Source organism: Neoarius graeffei, chromosome 28 (genome assembly GCF_027579695.1).
Source record: "Neoarius graeffei isolate fNeoGra1 chromosome 28, fNeoGra1.pri, whole genome shotgun sequence".
Classification (NCBI taxonomy): domain Eukaryota; kingdom Metazoa; phylum Chordata; class Actinopteri; order Siluriformes; family Ariidae; genus Neoarius; species Neoarius graeffei.
In genome coordinates this window covers 37062937-37080970 of record NC_083596.1, presented here as the reverse complement: position 1 = coordinate 37080970, position 18034 = coordinate 37062937, and the positions used below count along the sequence as shown (strand labels likewise).

At 44.5% G+C, this 18034-nt stretch overlaps 1 protein-coding gene across 5 annotated transcripts in view; it reads left to right on the top strand.

Annotated features, from left to right (window-relative positions):
• garnl3 (GTPase activating Rap/RanGAP domain like 3) overlaps positions 1-18034 on the top strand; it is a 323893-nt gene that overhangs the window by 145611 nt on the left and 160248 nt on the right. For 4 of the 5 annotated variants that reach the window (XM_060913215.1, XM_060913211.1, XM_060913214.1 and 1 more), the window contains exon 2: positions 8477-8546. In XM_060913215.1, coding sequence (XP_060769198.1) covers positions 8477-8546 — 70 coding nt within the window. Of the gene's footprint in view, positions 1-1365; positions 1576-8476; positions 8547-18034 lie in introns of all 5 variants that reach the window. The other variant, XM_060913212.1, reaches the window with a different exon arrangement.

Genomic DNA, 18034 nt, shown 5'->3' with positions numbered 1-18034 from the left:
TCACCAAGTCTCACTTCAGAGAACTTTGCTTCTCAACAAGTTTCAGCAATCTAGTGTAACTGGTTAATTCAGTAGTTGCTGAATGCATAGCATCTTCCCAAATTTGGCTAGATAACTCAAGGTGGTGTGGCCTGATCACTAGTCAGAGGGAGAGCTCTTCTACTGTTAGATTTGTGTCACACCCACAAGCTGCCGACTTAATGGGCAGGCCAACGAGCAAAATCTTAAAGGTGCATTTCAAAGTATAGTTCACAAAACAGTGAACTGCAGTAACGTCGACTACTGAAATTTGTGAAATGATGATACCATACTGTTTCAAAATTACTGGGAACTGGAGCAACCCTAGTATGCACACTTCAGTGTCTTTGCGTTTTCTCTAGTATGACACTTTAGTTAAAGAGACCACAAAGCAGTCATGTCAAGCAGAATTTTTGTGCTGACGAACCTCATAAAAGCTTTTAAATGCGAAGGTAAGAAATCGATTGATGAAGGAAAAATAATGAACATTTATGATACATGTTTAGTAAGAAAATAAATTAATGGCCTAAACTTGATAATTAAAAGCCATTTGCGTGGTGTCTTTTGTGCTGATGCTAAGTGCTAAGTCAAATTTCAACATGCAGTCTATCTATCTATCTATCTATCTATCTATCTATCTATCTATCTATCTATCTATCTATCTATCTATCTATCTATCTATCTATCTATTTTTTTTTTTTTATTTAGATGACTGTTCTTTAGTATTCTTTAGAGCAGAGCACTTCTAAATCCAGATTGGTTGTCGCTGAACCACGTTCAGGGTTCTAACTCGACCTTTTCAGCGTATCAGGCCTATATGCAATGTTTCCTTACTGCTACGCCCACATTACTGCTGACACGCCTGTAAAAGTTGCTGCTCCGCTAATTCTTCGTGTGTAAGTGATGTCACGCTTGATGTCCCAACCCAGAAGTCCGCCATGTTGGATGATAAACAACAACCAGGAACCAGCGCGTCACGTGTGAGCTGCTGCAATGCTTCGTGATTTTCTTTTGATTTCTTTGCCTTTGAAGAAAGACAGTGCCTACTTTGTGCGCGGGATATAATTACGGTAATAAAGCTGCTCATGACAAAGAGAAACGGTTCTTCAGAATTCCCAAAATAATTAAAAACGGTGACAAAACAGACGGAGAACTATCCAGAGAGCGCCGTGCGTACGCTGTGGTTCTAAAACATACATTGTAAGGACTTAACTGAGGAAAAAGCTAATTACATCCACATGTGTGGTGACCACTTTATATCTGGTAAGAGTTCACTGCTAATCAAAGCTATGTTTTCTGCTGATTAAATTGAGCTTTAGCGTGAACACTCTGCTTCTCACCTTGCAGGAGCACCGACAAACCTACGCGATAACACAAATCCAGATTGGACACCAACACTCAATTTAGGACATGATAAGATCAAGACGAAAACTCATCTCACAGTATCAAGAAGCAACAAGATAAATGAAAGATGTGCCAAGAAGGCCAGATTAGAAGCAGCACAAACCTTAGCAAGTTTGGATACACAAGGAGAACAATGTGGGTCAACTTTGCCAGGTGAGCTATCAGCAATGCCGCTCCAGTAACCCAGTAACTTCGGTTTATTTATGCACTTTTTGTTTTATAGATGTACCAGAGTTAATTGTGCCTGAAATCCTCTCAGCAGAGACACACTGAAAGTGGTTACCAGACGGCCCTCACTGGGGTTACAAATATCTCAAATGGAGCAGTGCAATACAGAGATGACTTGTGAATTGGTGGAACTTAAGAAAAAAATACTGGAAGCTGATTTAACTTGATAAGGTTGCCAAAGTATGCTGTGCCTTGTGTAATTTAACTCCATCGAGTGTTCCTTTTGATCAGAGCAATTTTACTTTGTCTATGAAAAGAAAATAGAATTAGCGTAATAGTATTATTCCCGGGCGGCACGGTGGTGTAGTGGTTAGCGCTGTCGCCTCACAGCAAGAAGGTCCTGGGTTTGAGCCCCATGGCCGGCGAGGGCCTTTCTGTGCGGAGTTTGCATGTTCTCCCCGTGTCCGCGTGGGTTTCCTCCGGGTGCTCCGGTTTCCCCCACAGTCCAAAGACATGCAGGTTAGGTTAACTGGTGACTCTAAATTGACCGTAGGTGTGAATGTGAGTGTGAATGGTTGTCTATGTGTTAGCCCTGTGATGACCTGGCGACTTGTCCAGGGTGTACCCCGCCTTTCGCCCGTAGTCAGCTGGGATAGGCTCCAGCTTGCCTGCGACCCTGTAGAAGGATAAAGCGGCTAGAGATAATGAGATGAGATGAGTATTATTCCTGAGTGATTTTTTTTTATTGCATGCTTTTAGACTGTTTGTACTTTATTTTGTCAAAGATCTTAGTTGTTTGAAATGTAAATGTTTGTTGGGTTAATAATATAAAAACAAGAATAATTAGAATATCAAAATGTTAATAAACTATACTGCTCAAGTACATGTCCTTGCATTCTGGATTTGTATATCATCCAACATGGTGGCGGATGCTTACATCACACTGTTTTTGTCACATGGTTGCACACGAAAAAAAGACATCTTGTCAATCTTGAAAATATGGTCTTTTGTTTAATTTTCTTGTTATCCCCACGCAGCAGTGACGGCGTGCCACCATGCGAATGTTCTACATTCGGATATACTTCACTCCCCATCCACATAAGCACCCAGTGCCCGAGTAGTTCCATGTGGAGATTGTCACTGATCATGCTCATCCGGTTTACCTCCTTCCTTATGCTGTGTTCGCGGTAAAGTGTCATCCGTGTTAAATGGCGCTTACACGCCATGCACGTAATGCGTACCGGTTCCCGAGTTAGATCTGGATAGTCATGTATTGTAATTGAAATGGCTGAAGCTGAAAATAAAGCTGACACCTGAACATCAACTGGTTGTTTTATTCATATTCCATAAATATGTCAATATAGTTGAATATTAATAATAATTATAACAATTACAGCAACTTTTGGCAAAAAAAAAAAAAAAATCTCATTAATATTACCAAAAAAGAGTAACTTTCAGGGAGACCTGCAAGTGCCAGGAAATGCACTAGAATGCATCTCTGAGCATGTAGAACCCGTGAGCTTTCGGGGACCAAAGGTGCCCCCAAACCCCCACCCGTTATGACTGGTGCCACTATGCTGATATTTTAGTTTAGTTAGAACCCTGACGGTATAGTTCATTAAATATACGTAGTTGCCTGGAATTCAACTTTATTCTGCACAAGTTACACTGTCAATGCTTTCACCACAGAGAGACACGGACTCTTATAGAAAATGAATGACTTCTGGTCCTTCATTATGCTCTTGCTGTTAGCACCATTTGATTTACACAACATGCCTACCATTTTAAAGGTGAAAATTGTTGTTTTACTGTGACACAAACAGTAATTAAGATGAAAAAACAGAGATCTGGAGTGTGCATAGGTATTCACCCCCCAAAGTCAATACTTTGGAGAGCCACCTTTTGCTGCGATGTCAGCTACAAGTCTCTTGGGGTATGCCAGTGGGATTTTTTTTTTTTTTACCATTTCTCAAGGCAAAACTGCTCCAACTCCTTCAAGTTAGATGGGTTGCGTTGGTGTACAGCAATCTTCAGTTTATGCCACAGATTCTCAATTGGATTGAGGTCTGGGCTTTGATTAAGCCATTCCAAGACATTTAAACATTTCCCTTTAAACCACTCCAGTGTAGCTTTAGCAGTATGTTTAGGGTCATTGTTCTGTTCGAATGTGAATCTTTGTCCCAGTCTCAAACCTCTGGCCTACTCAAACAGGTTTTCCTCCAGAATTGCCCTGTATTTAGTGCCATTCATCTTTCCTGCAGTCCTGACCAGCTTTCCTGTCCCTGCAGATGAAAAATATCTCTACAGCCTGATGCTGCCACCACCATGCTTCACTGAAGGAATGGTGTTCTCAGGGTGTTGGGTTTGCACCACACATGGCGTTTTCCATGATGGCCAAAAAGATCAATTTTAGTCTCATTTGACCAGAGAAGCTTCTTCCATGTGTTTGGGGAGTCTGCCACATGCTGTTGGGCAAACTCCAAATGTGTTTTCTTAAGCAATGGCTTTTTTCTGGCCACTCTTCCACAAAGCCCCACTCTGTGGAGTGTACGGCTTATAGTGGTTCTATGGACAGATACTACCATCTCCACTGTGGATCTTTGCAGCTCCTTCAGTGTTATCGTTGGTGTCTTTTTTGCATCTTTGACTAATGCCCTCCTTGCCCGGTCTATGAGTTTTGGTGGGCGGCCTTCTTTTGTCAGGTTTGTAGTGGTGCCATATTCTTTCCATTTTGCTATAGTGGATTTAATGGTGCTCTGTGGGATATTCAAAGTTTGGAATATTTTTTTTTTTTATAACCCAACCCTGAGCTATCCCCTCCTAGAACTGCCACCTTATTGTGGTGGAGGGGTTTGTGTGCTTGAATGATCCTAGGAGCTATGTTGTCGGGGGCATTATGCCCCTGGTAGGGTTTCCCAAGGCAGACAGGTCCTAGGTGACAGGCCAGACCAAGAGCAGTTCACCAAAAACCCCCTATGGAGAAAAAATCCAGGACCGTGACGTCGCCCAGTAGGACGCAGCCGGGGCCCCACCCTGGAGCCAGGCCCGGGGTTGGGGCTCGTATGCGAGCGCTTGGTGGCCGGGCCTTTGCCCATGGGGCCCGGCCGGGCTCAGCCCGAAGAGGTGACGTGGGCCCGACCTCCTGTGGGTTCACCACCCACAGAGGTAGCAGTAGGGGTTTGGTGCAGTGTGGATTGGGTGGCAGTCGAAGGCAGGGGCCTCGACGACCTGATCCCCGGACACAGCGGCTGGCTGTTGGGACATGGAATGTCACTTCGCTGGGGGGGAAGGAGCCTGAGCTTGTGCGGGAGGTTGAGAGGTACCGGCTAGAGATAGTCGGGCTCACCTCCACGCATAGCTTGGGCTCTGGAACCCAGCTCCTCGAGAGGGGCTGGACTTTCCACTTCTCTGGAGTCGCCCGTGGTGAGCGGCGGCGGGCTGGTGTGGGCTTGCTTATAGCTCCCCAGCTCAGCCGCCATGTGTTGGAGTTTACCCCAGTGAACGAGAGGGTCGCCTCTCTGCGCCTTCGGATTGGGGAGAGGGCTCTTGCTGTTGTTTGTGCCTACGGGCCAAATAGCAGTATAGAGTATCCGGCCTTCTTGGAGTCCCTGGGAGAGGTACTGAGGGGTGCTCAGACTGGGGACTCCATTGTGCTACTGGGGGACTTCAATGCTCACGTGGGCGACGACAGTGACACCTGGAGGGGCGTGGTTGGGAGGAACGGCCTCCCTGATCTGAACCCGAGTGGTGTTTTGTTATTGGACTTCTGTGCTAGTCACGGTTTGTCCATAACGAACACCATGTTCGAGCATAGGGGTGTCCATAAGTGCACGTGGCACCAGGACACCTTAGGTCGGAGGTCGATGATCGACTTTGTAGTCGTTTCATCTGATCTCCGGGCCTATGTCTTGGACACTCGGGTGAAGAGAGGGGCTGAGCTGTCAACTGATCACCACCTGGTGGTGAGTTGGATCCGCTGGCGGAGGAGGAAGCTGGACAGACCTGGCAGGCCCAAACGTATGGTGAGGGTCTGCTGGGAACGTCTGGCCGAGCACTCTGTTGAGGGGGTCTTTAACTCCCACCTCCGGGAGAGCTTTTCCCAGCTTCCGAGGGAGGTGGGGGACATTGAGTCTGAGTGGACCATGTTCTCTACCTCCATTGTGGACGCAGCTGTTCGGAGCTGTGGCCGCAAGGTCTCCGGTGCCTGTCGTGGCGGCAATCCCCGAACCCGGTGGTGGACACTGGAAGTAAGGGATGCCGTCAAGCTGAAGAAGGAGTCCTATCGGGCCATGTTGACCTCCGGGACTCCTGAGACAGCCGACGGGTATCGGCAGGCCAGGCGTGCTGCAGCTCGGGCAGTTGCGGAGGCAAAAACTCGGAACTGGGAGGAGTTCGGGGAGGCCATGGAGAAGGACTATCGGTCGGCCTCGAAGAAATTCTGGCAAACCGTCCGGCGCCTCAGGAGGGGGAAGCAGTACTCTGCCAACACTGTTTACAGTGCAGGTGGGGAGCTGTTGACCTCGACTGGGGACATTGTCGGGCGGTGGAAGGAATACTTTGAGGATCTCCTCAATCCCACCGTCATGTCTTCCACTGAGGAGACTGAGGCGGATGACTCAGAGGTGGACTCGTCCATTACCCAAGCCGAAGTCACTGAGGTGGTTTGCAAGCTCCTCGGTGGCAAGGCACCGGGGGTGGATGAGATCCGCCCTGAGTATCTCAAGTCTCTGGATGTTGTGGGGCTGTCTTGGTTGACACGCCTCTGCAACATCGCGTGGCGGTCGGGGACAGTGCCTCTGGAGTGGCAGACTGGGGTGGTGGTCCCTCTTTTTAAGAAAGGGGACCGGAGAGTGTGCTCCAATTATAGGGGAATCACACTTCTCAGCCTCCCAGGGAAAGTTTACTCCAGGGTACTGGAGAGGAGAATTCGACCAATAGTCGAACGTCGGATCCAGGAGGAACAATGCGGTTTTCGTCCTGGTCGCGGAACACTGGACCAGCTCTATACCCTTCATAGGGTGCTCGAGGGTTCATGGGAGTTTGCCCAACCAGTCCACATGTGCTTTGTGGATCTGGAGAAGGCATTCGACCGTGTCCCCCGTGGTATTCTGTGGGGGGTGCTTCGGGAGTATGGGGTTCGGGGCTCTTTGCTAAGGGCTGTCCGGTCCCTGTACGAACGGAGCAGGAGTCTGGTTCGCATTGCCGGCAGTAAGTCAGACCTGTTCCCAGTGCATGTTGGACTCCGTCAGGGCTGCCCTTTGTCACCGGTTCTGTTCATAATTTTTATGGACAGAATTTCTAGGCGCAGCCAGGGGCCGGAAGGAATCCTGTTTGGGAACCACAGGATTTCATCTCTGCTTTTTGCGGATGATGTTGTCCTGTTGGCTTCTTCAAACCAGGAGCTTCAGCATGCACTGGGGCGGTTTGCAGTCGAGTGTGAAGCGGCTGGGATGAGAATCAGCACCTCCAAGTCCGAGGCCATGGTTCTCGACCGGAAAAGGGTGGCTTGCCCTCTCCAGTTTGGTGGAGAAGTCCTGCCTCAAGTGGAGGAGTTTAAGTATCTCGGGATCTTGTTCACGAGTGAGGGAAGGATGGAGCGTGAGATCGACAGGCGGATCGGTGCAGCCTCCGCAGTGATGCGGTCGCTTTACCGGTCCGTCGTGGTGAAGAAGGAGCTGAGCCAAAAGGTGAAGCTCTCAATTTACCGGTCGATCTACGTTCCGACTCTCACCTATGGTCATGAGCTTTGGGTAATGACAGAAAGAACAAGATCGCGGATACAAGCGGCTGAAATGAGTTTCCTTCGCAGGGTGGCTGGGCGCTCCCTTAGAGATAGGGTGAGAAGCACAGTCACTCGGGAGGAGCTCGGAGTAGAGCCGCTGCTCCTCCACATCGAGAGGAACCAGCTGAGGTGGCTCGGGCATCTTTTTCGGATGCCTCCTGGACGCCTCCCTGGGGAGGTGTTCCAGGCATGTCCCCCCGGGAGGAGGCCCCGGGGAAGACCCAGGACACGCTGGAGGGACTATGTCTCTCGGCTGGCCTGGGAACGCCTCGGTGTTCTTCCCGAGGAGCTGGCCGAGGTGTCTGGGGAAAGGGAAGTTTGGGCTTCCATGCTTAGACTGCTGCCTCCGCGACCCGGTCCCGGATAAGCGGAAGAAGACGAGACGAGACGAGACCCTGAGCTATACTTCTCCACAACTTTGTCTCTGACCTGTTTGGAGGCTCCTTGGTTTTCATGTTGCTTGCTTAGTAGTGTTGCAGAGTCAGGGTCCTTCCAGAACAGGTTGATTTGTACAGACATCATGTGATAGATCATTTGATGCTTTGATTGCACGCAGGTGGATCTTAACCAACTAATTATGTGACTTATGAAGTGAATTGGTTGGACCAGCTCTTATTTAGGGGTTTCATATGAAAGGGGGTGAATGCCTGTGCACACTCCAGATTTCTGTTTTTCCATCTTAATTATTGTTTGTGTCACAAAAAAAAAAACAATTTGCAGCTTTAAAATGGTAGGCATGTTGCGTAAATCAAATGGTGCTCCCCCCCAATCCATTTTAATTCCAGCTTGTAATGCAACAAAACAGGACAAACACCAAGGGGGATGAATACTTTTGTAAGACACTGTATTTCTTCAAATCAGTCCCCTATCAGCTAAATTAAACAAACACACTACAAATGCATTTGAAATTGCTCCTTGGCTCAAGGGTCTGTTTGGAGAATTGAAACTATGAGGCAAGAGCCAAGAGCCATCTAATATGTCCAGTGTAGCCAATATCCAGTTCTTATTTACGCCTTTACCTGTGTGTATGAACATTATATGGAGTGATATTTTACACTTCTGAAGCCCTTGTGATCAGCTTTGTGTGCTGTGTGTGTTTTTCAGTTCTGCGTCTGAAGACCTGGGCTGCAGGAGGGGTGAGTTTAGCCGGAAGCACTATGGATCAGTGGAACTGGTAAGTCTTAGTTGTGCTTTTTTCCATGTTATCCCTTGAATGCACAGTCTATGTACTATCAGAACTTTATCTGAAACATTAAACCAAATGGTTGGTTTTGCTCTTGATGGATTTCATTAAGAACGTTCTGGCATTTCTATACGCAAAATAATTATATGGCATCGTATAACCTATACACATGTGCTCACCGGTCACTTCACTAAGAACACAAGTACACCTGGTCCTTTATGCAAGCAGCCAATCATGTAGCAGAAGCACAATGCATACAATCATCCAGACACCGATATTCAAGTAATATTCACATCAAACATCAGAATGCAGAACAAACAAACAGTGATTGGCAAATGGTTTTGTGGGCAAAAAGAAGTATCTCATACTTGACAGTCGAAGATTGGAAAAACATCACTTGTTTTTTTTTTTTCCTTCAACTGACCAGTTTCTTTGAGCCTGTACCCACTGCAGCCTCCTGTTCTTGGCTGAAAGGTGTAGGGTCTTTTGCTGTTGTTGCCCATCTGCCTCAAGAGTCAATGTGTTGTGCAGTCTCAGATGCTTCTCTGCTCATCACGACTATAAAGGGTGGTTATATATAGTCAGTCCTGAATACTGACTATATAAATATAGTCTATGTAAAACAAGATGCTTGGACAAGATGCAAAACAAGATGCTAGCTAACGTTGCCATTTATTGTATCAGTACAAAAATGAACATGTCACTCTTGAGGTCTTCGAGAGTAATGCAATACACAACTTTCCCAAAGAGTACTATTAAATGACAGTAAATACAGCAAAATCAGCCTCCCTGCTGTAGTACGAATGCCTTTAGGGTGATATTAGGTGGTGTAAGACATGATACGTAATGTTTTGATTGTGTAACTGAGGAATAAACATTGTTTAGATATAGTTAGATAGTTATACTTATCATTAAATATCTATAACTAGTTATTCTGGCAACTTCATCATCTATACCCATAGAACATCATGTTCAGGATATAAATATCTCAAATCTTATTATACATAGTATCCCACCATTCCAATATTGGTCACACCACTGTGGTGGTTGGCCTGTTTGAATGCTATTCAGCTGAGTAGCACTTAAAGGAGATACGCAGAACCTTTATTTTTAAATACATTTATGAGTGGATAGTATCGCCATCCTTGACTCTTGTATGCTGTATAAATGGGAATAAAAAATATATATTTTTGAGAGTTAAACTTGACCGCAAAGTTGCCATTCAAGCTGCCCTGCTGAGCCAGCCAGCCCTGACTGCGTGACGTCACAGCAGGAACCGGTTTTAAGGTCGAGGCCTTTGACAGCTATAGACCAAAGTCATATAAATAAAAATTTATGGTTAAAGTAAGAAATACCGTTGCTGACTTGCTCAACTAAGACCGATTTGACTTCACTGATTGTGGGTTGACTCTCATTAAAACAGGATATGTGTTATAACTTATGCAATCAGATGAACTGAGACGATCACATTCTGAAGCAAATCAAATAATCTTATACAGGTAACTTAAATACACAATACAAGTTACATGTATTAATCTAAATGCAGGTAAACAATGAGTGTTGTTGTTTTTGTTGTTTTGTATCCAAATGAGAGTCACAGTTTACCCGTCTGTGTTCTCGCTTCTTGAAGGCCAATCTTGTGGCCGATTGTTTTGAAGCAATCTGACTTTCAGTTGTTCATTCAGTTCTCCATTTATTCACTTCTTACACGTAAGGGCGAGATATTACTGCTGAGGCAAGCATATCCAGCGGAGAAATCAGACGGTTGGTCCACTCCTTCTCCATTTTCTCCATACTGAGTACTCCGCCGTTAGTGCTCGGCTCAGGCAATTACTAAAACCCGGGATGGGATGGGATGTCACTGGTTTTAGCAACAACCACAGGGAGGTCACTGCCCGAGCAATAATATGTCCCGTCCCGTCCAGTTCCGTCCCGGGTTTTAGCAACAACCCTTGGCTCACACTCCAGGAGAACTGGTGCAACTGAACTTACTTTCCTTTTCTTGTAGTTTTATTTTCCTTTAAAGGGGAAGAAAGGGCAATATATAGAGTAAATATAACAATAAAACACACATTGACGAACCTTATTCAAGACTTACAAAAGTTTTTTGTTCTAAGGTTGGAAAGTTATAGTGTTTTGAAAGTAGCTCGAGCAAACTATTTCCGCAGTTTGAACAGCCCGCCATGATATTAATTTTATCCAATCAGAATGCACGTTCATTTTCTCTGCGTAACACTCATGACATATGTATGTATGTATGTGCCCAGTTGTGTGAATCGGAAAGTAGGATGAATTGTAAGTGATCGGCTACACAATGCCACAGTGTGTTGCTTTCGGGTGTAATAACAGGACCGATGGAAAGCATAACGATCCTCCAGACGTGTCTTTTCACTCGTTTCCGCTGAAAAACACCAAGCGAGTTCGAGCTTTCTTCTCTTCTTTCGTCATCACCGGAGTCGAGAGTACCTCTCCTAGGTTCAAACTGGTACCCTTCTAAGCCATAGCCTGCTTGCAATGTGTCTTGCGGGATCTCTTCATATGATTCGACAGAGCTGTCGCTTTCAGTTGATGCGCCTGACGCCATAATTACACGCTTCTCTCCTAGTGCAGTGGGTAGGGCTGACGTAACGGTCTTTTAAAAATGGCGACTCTTGTGCGGTTTAGCGTACCGACTATTATATTTACAATTACCAAGATATTTCGTTGTTTTCTAGTACATAAATTTGATAGAATACTTAAGAATATGTTACTTTGTCACATCAGCAACCATATATATTGCCCTTTCTTCCCCTTTTAATTGTTGGTACTGCACCCTCTTTCAATACGGGCTTATAGCCAAAACTCCTCAACAGATCAGAGGTCTCTCACAAGTCTTCAGTAAAATGTGCCGAGCAGAGGAGAGACCACTTCGTAGACGCCCAATGTGCCCGTGAACTTCTCACAAAACACATCCAAATCTTTGCAGTTTGAACATTCTTGGGCCATGAATGCAACGTAAATCCACCTTCTGTCATGTTGCTGCACCCGCTAGCAACACATCTCTGTGGCATGGTGATAAATTAGTTCAAAATGGGAGCTTGAAGTTGCAGTCAGCTGTGTGTTTTAGTATAGCGGAAATGGGGATGAGACCGATAGACTTCCTGTAGTGACGTCACAGATGTCAAGGTCATTCACTCAGACCGCTACCTATATGAATAATTTTAATCATAAAAATTACTATATTAGATTTATTGTTAATGCTTAAAACTATTCCTATGCCATTTTTGAGGTCTCAAGGCATTTATAAACAAAAAGTGAGGCCATGGTTCTGCATATCTCTTTTAAAGTAGGAATTTGTGACCATTGCATCTCTGTACATTTTTTGCCTTCAGAGAATTTCTCCATTACATTGTATTGAGAGAATACAGCTTGCAGCAGGATATTTCACACTGGAGCTAGAAATGTCTGCCAACAGACTATACTTGATACAATATACAATATATGACAATATAGTATAAGAGCAGACACCCTGATATCCTTATATATAAAAGCCTGGAGGGAGTTACCCATTGCTTTGACTGACAAGTCCTGTGCTATATATTGTATTTGAAAAGACAACAGTAGAGTGTTTGTCTTCACATTTCTGTATTCCTCTTACTGAAGTGTGCAATGACTCGATAACTGATACACACAGGAAGTGGATGAAGACCACACTCAGTGTTGTTTCCTTTGCAAAGTCACAAAGAGGTTTGTGGACAATGTGAGATGGGCAACGTTGTGTCAGATAGGGCTGGGTGACAAAACCACATTCTTCCGATCGTCACTAATGCAGGCAGTTGGGCAGATGTAAGTGCAGGAAGAATTTATTTACAGACATGCAAACAATACAAAACTGTAAGACAAGGGCAGGGTCGTGAAGCAGACACGGGTTGTACGAAGTGCAAACAGAGCAACGGAGGCAATCATAAAACAGAGTCGAGGTAAACAGAAAATAGAGTCAATAGCCAGAGAAGCACAAAACAATACAAGGCTTAGTAAATGTGAGATACTGGGTACAACACATCTTCTTTGTCTTTCAGCTGCTTATGTTAGGGGTCACCATAGCAGATCTTTTTTCCACATTTGATTTGGCATAGGTTTTACACCCGGATTCCCTTCCTGACATAACATTTCCCAATCTATCTGGGCTTGGGATCAGCACTAAGGGATCACAGCAACCCCAGTGGTTGGGTATTTTACCTAACCTGCATGTCTTTGGACTGTGGGGGAAACTGGAGCAACAGAAACCCCCACAGACATGGGGAGAACATGCAAACTCCACACAGAAAGGCGTGAGGTCTGCCATGAGGTTCGAACCCAGAACCTTCTTGCTGTGAGGCAACAGTGCTAACCACTACACCTCCATGCCACCATACTGGGAACAACACATATCCACAATTTTCCTGCACTCTGACCTTTCCTATGATTCATTGCTGTGTCATAGTGGAAGCCGGTCTCTTTCTTCCGCTCCACTGTGTTGACTTTGGAGCTAACGCTAACTGCCAGGTAGTTAAGCTCAAAGATGACGAAAAGATGGTTACACGGGTCTGATTTTCTGACATGCTTTGGGGATAATACGATCAAAGTTCCCCGTCTGTCTACCCTCACGGAATGGATCGATGACATGAAGTTGTGGCCCGACATCAGCTACGTTGACACTGTCAGTTATTTTATTCTTAGTGAGGGCGTTGATGGCGAGGAGCTAAGGAACTGCAAAAGCACAGAGGCATACAATTATCTACACAGTAATAAAATTGGCAAAATTACGTGTAAAAGAGAGGGCGAGTTTGTTTGGTTAAAGGCTGAGGTTGAACCGAGCCAGAGCAAAAAAAAAGGAAATCCTGCAGTCATGCAGATTCTGTCATCTGGAAGGTCGGCTGTGTCAGAGTAGAGTGACTGTATTATTGTATTGGTTTACTAATAATGTAGTGTTTATATATTGTAAGTTGCTTTGGACAAAAGCGTCTGCCAAATACCATAGGCTCAATATGTATATCTATTGGCTCAAGAATAAAAAACGAGGTCAGAGAAGCACAGGCTAACCATTTTAATGCAGATGCTGTCAAATTTTGGAAACAATAAACATCTCATCTCTAGCCGCTTTATCCTGTACCATACTTAAATAATTCCTTGTCTATGTATTTGTCCAAGCTTCTTCAACTTCTTAACTACCCTGATCATTCCAGATATTGGATGGTATTTGTAGGCTGTTTGTTTACACTAGTGTTTCAGCACTGGTGGCTCTTGGATTCTCTTGGCTATATGCACTTATTGTTAGTCATTTTGAATAAAAACGTCAGCTGAATGACTGTAATGTAGTTTAATGTTTGAATAATGTACAATATCTAAACCACAGTTACACAGAATTAATGTTGATTCAGATCCAAAATGCAGTGGTTAGTGGAAAGACACGAATCGCATGTACAGATGAGCAGTGTATGGTGCTGAACAACATGTCTTGCGAGTCCATTTGAAGAAGAAACAGAAGAAACCTTTATTTGTCACATGCACACTTCAAGCACAGTGAAATTCATCCTCTGCATTTAATACCGTACATCTGAAGCAGTGAACACACGCACACACACACCCAGAGCAGTGGGCAGCCACACCAGAGCGCCCAGGGAGCAGTCAGGGGTTAGGTACCTTGCTCAAGGGCACCTCAGCCCAAGGCCGCCCCACGTTAACCTAACTGCATGTCTTTGAATTGTGGGGGAAACCGGAGCACCCGGAGGAAACCCATGCAGACACGGGGAGAACATGCAAACTCCACACAGAAAGGCCCTCGCCGGCCGCTGGGTTCGAACCTTCTTGCTGTGAGGCGACCGTGCTAACCACTACAGCACCGTGCCGTGCTGCATTTGTACTAAAAACAGATTCAATTGATAAAATCTTTAAGCTTTCACGAGTTGTTTGTGCACCCGACGACGGCACACGTTGAACCAGAAAAAGACATCATATAAAAAGACGTTATTCTCTGACTAAAACATGGTTGTTGTAGCTAGCTCCGCTTGCCTACGTTCAGCTCCCTCAGCCATAGCTGCTTGGATAAACTAGAAATCAAAGACCAGCATCTGGGAGAGGCAAGTGCCATGGCGACCCCCATTGTCTCACGCAGGAAAGCTGTGGATACTTCACAAAGTCTGGGTGCTTGCAGAGTCTTTATATGTGCGCACCATAATTGTGCTCTGATCAGGAACAGATGCATCGTGATTAGTCTTTGCAGTGCGTGCTGCACATGGTAGTCTTGGGCACGCTGCATGTTCAGAGCGCAAATGTGATGGGAAAACCTTTTCATTTTTTTGACATTCATTCATTCATTCATTCATTCATTATCTCTAGCCGCTTTATCCTTCTACAGGGTCGCAGGCAAGCTGGAGCCTATCCCAGCTGACTACGGGCGAGAGGCGGGGTACACCCTGGACAAGTCACCAGGTCATCACAGGGCTGACACATAGACACAGACAACCATTCACACCCACAGTCAATTTAGAGTCACCAGTTAACCTAACCTGCATGTCTTTGGACTGTAGGGAAAACCAGAGCACCCGGAGGAAACCCACGCGGACAACATGCAAACTCCGCACAGAAAGGCCCTTGCCGGCCACATGGCTCGAACCCGGACCTTCTTGCTGTGAGGCAACAGCGCTAACCACTACACCACCGTGCCACCCTGAGGATTACATATTTTCCAAAACTGAAATATCCATCCATTCATTATCTGTATCTGCTTATCCTGTTCTACAGGGTCGCAGACAAGCTGGAGCCTATCCCAGCTGACTATGGGCGAGAGGCGGGGTACACCCTGGACAAGTCACCAGGTTATCGCAGGGCTGACATATAGACACAGACAACCATTCACACTCACATTCACACCTACGGTCAATTTAGAGCCACCAATTAGCCTAACCTGCATGTCTTTGGACTGTGGGGGAAACTGGAGCACCCGGAGGAAACCCACACAGACACAGGGAGAACATGTAAACTCCACACAGAAAGGCCCTTGCTGGCCGCTGGGCTCGAACCCAGGACCTTCTTGCTGTGAGGTGACAGTGCTAACCACTACACCTGATATTTATTTATTTATTCATTTTTGGTAGCCATGGACAACAGAAGCTCACTGACCCAAGGTGAGTGACCTTGACCTATTTTTCAAGGTCTTGGAGCATATTTTATGTGGTTTTTGTTGAAAATGTCATTTCATTTATTACATTATCTACTAAAGATTTAAGGATTTCTCCCTTGATTTTATATGAACAAATGATGTGCGCAAAAAGCATCGATGTCAGTCAAGCAGAAAGTGACATGTTCTGGACCGCGCTCAAAAACAGTTTGTTTCCTCAATAGCCAAAACGACAACATGTTCAAAAACACCATTGGTGCCAAAAGTTGTCATTTGCTCTGGACCAGTGCAGGTTCTTCTTTGGTAAAGAAGTCTTTATCGAAATATTTAATTCAATATATTTTGCGAAATTTAATGTATTTCGCAAAAATGGTCAATATAGCCATTTCACCATGGAAATATTGATTTTGGCTTATAATATGCTGTAGTAAACTACCCCAAACATTTTGAGGTCAAAAAGGTCATTTTCTGTTTATGACTGCACTATTTTCAAAAAATCAGAAAAATAGTTTAATATTTACATACAATGACCTTGTATTTTTTCTTTAGTGCATATTCTTTTGTAGATTATTGACATTGATGTATTTTACCAAAAGCTATGTAACAATTACAAAAGTTCCCAAATGTGATGGTTATCACATTTGGGAACTTTTGCATTGGTGTTTTGTCTACTTTTAGCTTAAACCTCAACATAAATGAAATATATTATTCACTAAATATAATTTACAAATGCTCTTTCTATTTGTATTGTCAAATTGCATGTTTTTCTCTAATAAAACCCCGATTCCAAAAAAGTTGGGACAAAGTACAAATTGTAAATAAAAACGGAATGCAATGATGTGGAAGTTTCAAAATTCCATATTTTATTCAGAATAGAACATAGATGACATATCAAATGTTTAAAGGACATGGGACATGAAACATAAATGCACGCTATATCAGTTTCTTTCCATTAAAAATATGAAATAATTGCATCAACAAATACAAAATTATCTATTAAATGCAGCAAAATCGTTATATTCGTGATGATTATATGGCATTTTTGCTCGAGCTCCGATATGCATATTTTACAACCGGAAGAGCCGCTGTCACGTGATCATACGTCACAAAAACTTTCGGGTACAGCACAAGCGGGTAGATGAATATGGAGAAGTGTGAATCGTGATGATGACGAATGCGACAAAATAGTTTTTGTGTCTTGGATGACAAGAAAACTGTTTCGTTTTTAGAGTGTTTAACGTACATTGAACATCATGGTGTATTGCGACCTCCCAGTCAGTCAGACGTGCTGTTAATCCTGTTACCAATGTAGCTAAGCTCAGCATGGCCAATGGTATTTTTTGGGGCTGTAGTTAGATGCGACCAAACTCTTCCGCGTTTTTCCTGTTTACATAGGTTTATATGACCAGTGACATGAAACAAAGTTCAGTTACACAAATTGAAACGTGGCGATTTTCTATGCTATGGAAAGGCCGCACTATAATGACAGGCGTACTAACACCTTCTGCGCGCTTCGACAGCGCATTGATACCTTCACTTGGAGTTGTACCATTATTTTTTAGACAGGGCGGACGGACCAGGGCATTCGCCCGCCTGGCCGTGCCCGACGAGGAGCACTCTCGGCCGGCTTGGGAGGCAGACGGCAGCCCCTCCTGGAAGTGTGGTTTTATCATGGGCCTCATGCGGTAAGGATTAGTATTATAATTTTGGGTGTATCAATTATTGATTATCATAATTCTGCCTCATTTCGCCATTTTGAATGTTTTCATCTCGGACTCTGGAAGCATTGTATCTCAATCAATCTCGAAAAATATCAGCAAAAAAAAACTAGTTTGCAACGGACTTTAGCTAGATCTATGATGAACTTTCAATGTATGATACAAAAATAATACTTCTTTCAACAGATCATTAGCCTTTGAGCAGAATTGTTTTTAACTTACCAGGAAGTGTTATCAAGCCGACCGCTTTCAGTTTCATGGGGATTGAATGAACTCTCACTCTCAGAATCATCTGACCCGTCAGAGTAAAGACAAGATCCATGTTCATGTGAATTTCCAGCTACCGGTTCGAATTGATAGGGTCTAACTTCACATCTCTGTGAAACATCGGGAATGTCACTGTCGATGGTGTCCATTTCGGTAACCTGTTTACATTAGATTCCCAAGTGCTGGCTCCTTGGAAAGTTTTTGCGACGTCACGGGTCACGTGACCACCTAGCTAATTAACGAATCATTGTTTTACGCTGATGTATAAAAAAGTTGAATAATGTGATGAGTTTCACATTTTTGACGCCCTGCAGTGATTTAGATGACATTTCTTATGTCCTTTATACATAATTATA